At 41.0% G+C, this 8,833-nt stretch overlaps 1 protein-coding gene across 1 annotated transcript; it reads left to right on the top strand.

The window, feature by feature from the left end:
• Positions 1–3,094: 3,094 nt before the first annotated feature.
• Positions 3,095–3,910, top strand: LOC131228054 (enoyl-CoA delta isomerase 3-like). Its single transcript, XM_058223884.1, has 2 exons — positions 3,095–3,830; positions 3,873–3,910. The coding sequence occupies exons 1-2, from the start codon at positions 3,095–3,097 to the stop codon at positions 3,908–3,910; spliced, it is 774 nt and encodes a 257-aa protein (XP_058079867.1).
• The last annotated feature ends 4,923 nt before the right edge of the window (positions 3,911–8,833 follow it).

Raw genomic sequence — 8,833 nt, 5'->3', positions numbered from 1 at the left:
GGGCATGAGCCCTAAAATATAGCCGATCCAAATCTCATGTGGACCATATCATTGAAAACAATAGCTATTGAACATTAAAAAACTTCTTGGGGGCAATAAAAGTTTTGGATCAAACTAATTTTTGTTTATTCCTTTTGTCCATATATGTGTGAACTTATCAATAGGTTGGATGACAAGTAAACATTAAAGTGGCACTATGAAGTTTTTAATGGTGGTTATTCAATGCTTAATGTTTCCTATTGTGTGGTTCACTTAATCTTTGAATCTGCTTCATTTTTGGGTTCATGACCTAAGATGATAGGGAGAAATGAATGGAAGGTGTGGGTAGACAACACATACACTAAGGTGGGCCGTACAGTCAAGGAGACACCCATTGCGGAGTCACCCGGGTAACACCTAACATGCTAATGTTGCATACGTGTAACGTGTAGGGAGCTGCACTAGGCACATGTGTGGGAGTACGGGTCTCATGGAATTCATCGCATGTGGAGCTGGGCACAATATGACTCGCTTGACTCGATTCTTCCAACTCATTCAGACTCGACTTGACTCGAACCGAATGGGTGAGTTGGTTCGAACCGATTAGGCTTCGCCCAATCCAAACTCAAATCGAGTCGAGTTCGACTTGCCCAATAACTCAATTTGATTCGATCTGAAACTTGATCTGGTTAGACTTGACTCAATTCAAAACCTGACTCTACTCGGATTCAGGTATATATATAATAAAAAATAATAATTTCTAAGTATCTCTAACTCTACCCGCTGCACCTAATCCTGATATGATTTCAAACTCTCTCTCCCTCTCTCATTCTCCTCTTCCAAGCCCAGCACCCATTCACCACCATCACCAACCTCCTCCTCTCTCTCTCTCTCTATATATATATATATAGAGAGAGAGAGAGATGTCTGAGTTGGGTTGAGTTTGGGTCAAGTATATTTCAAAACCAAATGGAGTCAGGTCAGCCCAGTCCCACTCGGCTCAATGCGCAGCTTTAATTGCATGCATGTGATCATGGTTTTGGATCTCTTTGCTTCTTCAGCGAGTATGATAAAAAATTTCGTTCCAGATCAACTACTTGCCATGGATAAAAAGTCCTATTTATTGCAATTTAATTGAACAACCGTCCTCTACCAGCCACAAGCAGGGGTTTACAGTCGTTGGGCTATTACATGCTGCATTTAATACACCAGGGCTGACGATGTCAGTGATGCTGTAGAATAACTACAGAAATCATGCTCGTGGCAGGTACTGGATTTGGATGGCCCCTACAGTTTATAGGGCTTGGATTGAGATACATGTATGCCATGTGCTCAGTGCCTTCGCGTCCTGCGTCCACATGGACCCCATACTCCTGCACGTGGACTCACATGAGCCGAATGGGTAGTGAGTAAACTCTTTAAGGCCCACCGTGATGTATGTATTTTATCCACGCCGTCCATCCGTTTTAGGAGCATATTTTAGAATATTATCCCAAAATTTAAGCATATCAAAAGCTCAATTGGACCCCACCTCATGAAACAGTGTGAATAGAACTAATGCTGTTGAAAATTTATGTTTTGGATGAATCTGATATTTGTGTTTTCCCTTCATCCATAGTTTCTTGATCTCATGAACAGGTTGGATGACAGATAAAATTCACTGTGGGCCTTAGTAAAGTTTCAACAGTGGATGCCACTATCCCCATTGTTTTGTGTGATGTGGTCCACCTGAGCTTTGGATATACTTACATTTTGGACTCGTGTACTAAACTCTTCTGTAAAATCGGATGGACGGTGTGGATAAAACAGATCCATCACAGTCGGCGCAAAGAGTCTTCACAGGGTGGTGAGCGACTCACTGCACAATCCACGTCCGCAACGTACTCGCCAAAATGAGGAGATTATGTGCGGCTCCGGCCTTACCCAAGATGGTATGGCCCTTGCAGTGGGTCCGACTTTGATGTATTTATCGTATATCCAAGCCGTCCATCTGTCTTTTAAATATTATATTAGGGCATGAGATTAAAAATCAAGCAGATTTAAATCTCAGATGGACCATACGTGGGAAACAGTTGTGATTGACAATTAAAACCTTCTCATGTGACATAAAAGTTTTAGAACAATATGATATTTTTTTCCCCTTCATCCATGTTTATTTGACCTTATAAAGAGGTTGGATTGAAAATAAAAATTACAAAAACATTACGGTGGGCCCTATAATTTTTTTAATGGTGGAGCGTTCAACTACCACTGTTTCTTATAATCTGGTCTACTGATTTTTGCCTCATTTTTTTTATTATGCGTTTAAATGATATGTAGAAACTGATGGACGGAGTGGATACAGAATACATACATCAAGGTGGGCCCCACAGTAAGGGCCTCACTGTCTTGGGTGGAGCCGGGGTCGCACCTAATCTGCTCCCGCCGAAATGATCTCAAAATGACCAAAATACCCTGACTGGAGTAACTGGGGCTGGGTTTCCCTCACCTGCTACATCTGCGTTCGTTGGTCAGCGCAGCTAGTGCCTGCGTATCATCCCTCACACTCTGCCAGAGTATCAAACCCAGTTCTAAAAAAACAAAAAAACCATAGATTTATATAGGAAGAAAACAGAAGGAAGCAAGAAAACCAAGCAAATTTCAATCTCTATATTTCAGGATTTTGGCTTTTGGCTTTGGACCCTTTTCAGATATATTTGGAAATTTTACCCTTCGGGATTTGGTGTTTTGGGTTAAAACCCATTTCTGGAAAAAAAAAAAAACCCAATTCATCCAAAAGAAGGAAAAAGTAAAAAAATCCCAATTTAGAAGAGATTTTATCCGAGATTTCAGGTATATCCGAGTTGAGATTATAGGCTTCTGCTTTTGGGATTTTGGATTTAAGCTCATTTCTGAAAAAAAAACCCCAATTCAGGCATTCTCTCTGTGCTCAATTCCCACTCCTCGGAACACCCAATTCAGATACGAAAAAACCCAATTGAGGCGTGTCTGAGTAGAGATTCTAGGCTTCTGCTTTTGAGGTTTTTTAATTTTAGCTCATTTCTGAAAAAAAAAAACCCAATTCAGGCATTTTCTTTGTGTTCAAATCCCACTCCTGAGAAGACCTAATTCAGATATGGAGCACCAGATGGTCCACCTGCATCAATGGCCTGCTTGCCGCCTCGAGAGGCGGGGCCGAGTCTACATTCTCACCCTCACCGGCGCTGATGACCACCGCTTCAACCCTCCCTCCCTCGATGACATCCTCACTGCCCTGAAGCTCGTTGATCAAGCCCCAGATGCCGGGGCCCTTGTCACCACCAATGAAGGCAGGTACTTCTCTAATGGCCTCGATCTCAAATGGATCAAAACAAATCTCTCACATTCTGCACTAGATATAATCCGCGATAAATTCGAGGGCATGCTCTCCTTCATGATGAAATTGGGAATTCCGACGCTGGCCGCCATCTGTGGCCATGCGGCTGCAGGCGGGTTCATGCTCGCGCTTGTCCACGACTACCGTTTCATGACGAATGGTAAAGGGGTCCTTTACATGAGTGAATTGGACCACGGCATGTACATGCCGAGGAGTCTGATGTCTGTTATCAAGAGCAAGCTCTCGCCGGTTTCTCTTAGGGAGGTTGTGTTGAAGGCGAGGAAATTCACTGCCTCTGAGGCTTTGGAATTCAGGATCATTGATGGTGTTTACGACGATGCTGCCAAGACGATCGATACAGCGATCGTCGAAGCAGAGAAGCTGGTGGCCCGGGGTTGGAAGAGAGATAGCTATGCAAATTTGCGGGCTGGGGCTTTTCCTGAGGTGATCGAAGAGATAGAGGCGCGTCGGGATCCTTATGTTTGGCGGTTGAAAGGTTCTAAACTGTAATGGGTCTTCTTCTGTTTGCAATTTTCAGGTTTCAGTGTGATTGGGAATCTAGTCTTTAAACAATGATAGATTGTGATGTTCTCTATAATATTGGATACTGATCTTTCCAATTTCTGAAGTTGTTGTTCTTGAATTCCTTGTAGAAATGTCTTTTATAGGCTGTTTGGATTGGTGAAAATCACCAGTAACCGAGGAAATGAAATCAATTTCCTAAGATGTGTTGGTTTCCCTCATTTGGGAGGATCAAGGAAATCGATTTCCTTTTCCTCAGATTTCCTCTATAAAGGGCATTTCCTTTACCACTCAGACCTAAAGAATCCTCTTCCACAATTTTCTTCAAATGTGAAGTTTTCATTTCTTCATAACAATGTCACAGTCAAGTAATAGACTAATGGATGGACCACATGTACTACATCTACACCGCTTATCTGGCAAGCCCCATCACAGGTTGACCATAATCCAAAAATCAATCATTCAGATGATGATTACTGCTTTAGGGACCCGGTGTTATTTCTGCGTAATCTAGTTTAGGATTATGCAACTTGAGTATGCTTTACAAGACTCTGGATTGCAAACGAGGTTTGGGCAAAAGGCAAGCATTGTGGGTTTGCTCCCCACATATGAGGGTTTAATTTCCCTCCCCGGGATAACTCGATGAGCGTGGTTTGCGGGTAATTGCATGTATCTGCAGGGAATAGTTTTGCCTCAAATGGACGGGGACACCCTGATGCCATTAAAAAAAAAAAACAACAACAAGAGAAATCATCACCGCCACTGCCTCTACCACCGCTAAATCATCACCACCGCTGCATGTATCCGCAGGGAGTAGTTTCGCCTCAAATGGGACGGGGACACCCTGATGCCATTAAAAAAAAAAAATGAAAAACCAGAGAAATCATCACCGCCAATGCCTCTACCACCGCTGCATCGACTGTCATACTGGCTTACAAATCTTTTTTTTTAATTTTTAATTTTTATTTTTAAAAAGAGAAATCATCACCACCACTGCCTCTACCACTGCTACAACGACCGTCATCCTAGCTTACAAATCTACACATTACCCTTCATAGATTGTTGGTTTGGGTTCAATTGCCCTTCATAGATCCCAACTTGCCTCATGGTTACCTTATCCTCAACTAATTGAGGTTGGCTACATGAATACTATTCCACCATTCCACTCTATCAATGACCTAGCATGTGTTTGGATTTCCAACTAAAACGTATTTCTCAAATTTGATTATTTCAACTGTTTGAAATTTAGCTCTTCGGCTTTGGTAAGGGACTGTCACCATGTCCTTTGTATAATGGAAGGGTTGAAATACTCAATCCGAGAGGCTTTTGGGGCATCTCCCATCCAAGGGATGCCTATCCCATAAGCAGTTTGAGTCATTGAAAAGAACTCAATTCCAATGACTAAAGTCCCGACGAGTTTAGCCATTCTACGGTCCACTCTATCAAGGGCCATAATAACACCCTAGCATGAGTTTGGATTCAGAAACTAAAATGTTTTTCTCAATTTTGATTATTTCAACTGTTTGAAATTTAACTTTTTTGCTTTGAAAATGGACTGTCACCATGACCAATAATTGAAGGGTTGAAATACCCAATCTGCGAGATTTTCAGGTAATCTCCCATCCAAGGCAAGCCTATCACATTAGTGGGTTGAATCATTGAAAAGAAGCCAATTCCAATGGCTAAAGTTCCACTCTATCAAGGGCCATAATTATGCCCTAGCATGAGTTTGGATTTCTGAAACTAAAATAAATTTCTCAAATTAGATTATTTCAACCATTTGAAATTTAGCTCTTTTTCTTTGAAAATGAACTATTACCACGACTTTGTATAATCGTAGGGTTGAAATACTCAATCTGAGAGTTTTTGGGGGCATCTTCCATCCAAGGGAAGCCTATCACATAAACAGTTTTGAGTCATTGAAAAGAACCCAATTCCAATGGCTAAAGTCCAGATATATCATATTGCAATATGTCGGGATGTATTTGAGCAAACCTCTAACAATAATAATAATATGTCATTATAAGGAATCTTATTTACAAGAATATCACTATGTTTAGATGCAGCAAATATCACAGTATTATGTGAACATGATTCCTGCCCGGTTGTGATTGCATTCGCATCCAAACCAACCATTTATTTTTTATCATATGCATTTGTAGCCTGACTAGAATCACACACAAATTATTTATTTATTTATGTGGGTGGGTTGATCTGCTTCTCTGCCTAACAGCATAGGAAAAATTTTCAAATAGCAAGAAGTTATAACTCGAAGCAAGCCATATATTGCTGATTTTTTAACAAATCCAAGTTGCTGAAAGCATCTGAAGTGTGGAGTTTGAATTATCAACAGATACTGTGGATTTTTCTAATGAATCCTCACCAGTTGTAGGTTCTGAAACAGGGTAGGTGAGAGATGCTTCATGGTTCAGCTACGCATCATAATCAGCAGCTGATGCAGGTGGAACCCATCATGATGTTTGTGACAAATCCACTCCGTCTATCTATTTTACCACTTCATTTTAGATTATGAGTCCAAAATTTTAGCCAATCTAAATCTCAAATGGCTTAATCGAACGTGAAACATTGGGAATTAAATGCCTGCCATTGAAACATTCATGGAGCCACATGATGTTTTTAACAAATCTAACCCGTCGATCTCCTTTTTTTGTATAATTTTATGGCATGAACTAAAAAATGAGACCAATTCAAACTCCAGTGAGCCATACGATAGGAAAGAGTGAGATGGAAAGGCCACTGTCGAAACAATCCTGCGGCCATCCGGAGAACATTTTTAGCTTTTCAATTGCCTTATTTTTGTTCTGAAATGAGTTGGGAGTATAGAAGAATGGAGTAGATTTCTTACGACATAAAAGTATGCCACACATAAAGTCATGTGTTAGTCAGATGTCTGACATTAGGTTCATAAGGTGAGAGTTGCTTGATTATTAGTGGGCCATAATGATGTTTTTTAACAAATCCACTCCGTCCATTTATTTTTTCACCTCATTTTAGGGTGTGAGATAAAAAATCAGGCTAATACAAAAGCCTAAGTGGGTCACACTTATATGAAACAATGAGAATTGAATGGCCTCCGTTGAAACAATGGTGGGCCCATAAGATGTTTGTAAAAAATCTATTCTGTACATCTATTTTTTCAAATCATTTTATGTATTGGGCTCAAAAGTAAGGCCAATACCAAACTTCAGTGTGCCAAATGACAGGAAACAGTGGGGAATGAACACCACCGTTTAAAATTCTTGGGGCCGTCATAAGGCCTACTTTGAGATTCGGATCTACTTCATTTTTTGGTTCGGGCTTAAAATGAGCTTAAAAACATATGAACGGCATGGATTTCTCAAAAACAACAAGGTAAGCCCCACGTACGGTTGGGGGTTAAAGTTGCCCGCATATGAATCCACGTGTGAGGTTATTTCTGTTAACAGAATGCGGTGGCCTGTTTGGCCCGGCAGATTGGATGGTATTAGAATGGATTGCATGGATTTCAATGTAATGATACTTGCGTCAGTTAGTGGATTGGTGCAAGATCCATGGGATTGCTATATCCGGTATGTTTGGCACGTCCGGCCAATCTCGGGATTAAACCTTCCAATCCCTCTCAATCCCTGAACCAAACACGTGGGATTGCTATATCTCGGGATCAGGATCCCGTGTCTGTTTGGCACTCCTGGCCAATCCCGGAATCTATCTTCCAATTCCTTCCAATCTCTCCGGCCAAACAGGCCCACATATTCCAATCCGTTCATATATAACGTGAAAATTATGAGCGGGTTTTGAGAATTAGTTCAAGGGCCTGTTTGGCCGGCTGGATTAGATGGGCTTAGGTGGGATGGAATTGCATCGGTGTCCTGTGCCAATTCCACTCCATGTTTCCGAAGAGTGGAAAAGCTTGGAAGTAGGTTAGATTGGTACCGTGCCAATTTCACTCTATGTTAGCAAGTTGCATAGGTCCCACCATGATGTGTGGGCTATATCTGCTATATCCACACTGTCTACCCATTTTTCGAGATCATTTTAGAGCATGGGCCAAAAAATAAGGTAGATCTAAAGCTCAAGTGGACCCCACCATAGAAAGCAATGAAGATTGAATACTTACCGTGGAAAACTTCTTTGGAATCACATAAGTTTTGGATCTGCTTCATTTTTAGAGTCATGCTAGAAAATAAGGTTACAAAGCAAATGAGCAGTTTAAATATCACACATATGTGTTATTCTCAATAATTTCAAATGATTATGGGTATATCCTTTCAATGAACCACCGTATTACAAACAAAGCAGGGAATTAAGCTTATACCATGGTGACAGAGAACAATTCCTGCCATGAGTAATAATTATGTTTTTTGAATCCCCTCTCACCTGATCCTTTCCAATGCAACTGGCCGAACAGCCCCGAAGCAGCCAGTTTTTCGTATATATCACTCTACTTGTTTAATATATTTCACGTGTGATTTTTATGAGGAGTGCCTGTGTATCAGGCGTCATACAGTGCCGGAGTATCAAATAACTGCCCACATGATAAAGATACAAATTCAACTCGCAGGGGCATTTTTGGAAAGAAAAATCGGACGCGGATTGCGTCCAACCCCACCTGTCTCCAGCTAGGAACGGGTAGGAGATTTGAATGGGCACGGTGATGTATGGGTCTTATCCACACCGTCCATCCATTTTTTCCTACAATTTTAGATGCAAGCACAAAAATGAGGCAGTTAAAAGGCTCAAGGGGACCACACTACAGGAAGAAGCGGTGATAATGAATTTCACCGTTGAAACTTTTCTAAGGCCCACCATAATGTTTATTATCCACTTAACCTATTCATAAACTTATATAGACTTAGGATGAAAATAAAACAAAAATATCAGCACCATCCAAAACTTTCATGGCCCCCGAGAAGTTTTCAACGGTAAAAGTTTAATCCTCATTGTGTAGTTCACACACGTATTGAATTTGTCTCAGTT

The sequence above is a fragment of the Magnolia sinica genome, chromosome 15 (assembly GCF_029962835.1).
Source record: "Magnolia sinica isolate HGM2019 chromosome 15, MsV1, whole genome shotgun sequence".
NCBI classification, from domain to species: domain Eukaryota; kingdom Viridiplantae; phylum Streptophyta; class Magnoliopsida; order Magnoliales; family Magnoliaceae; genus Magnolia; species Magnolia sinica.
Note: the sequence above shows the minus strand (reverse complement) of the source record. Positions and strands in the feature narration are given on the sequence as shown.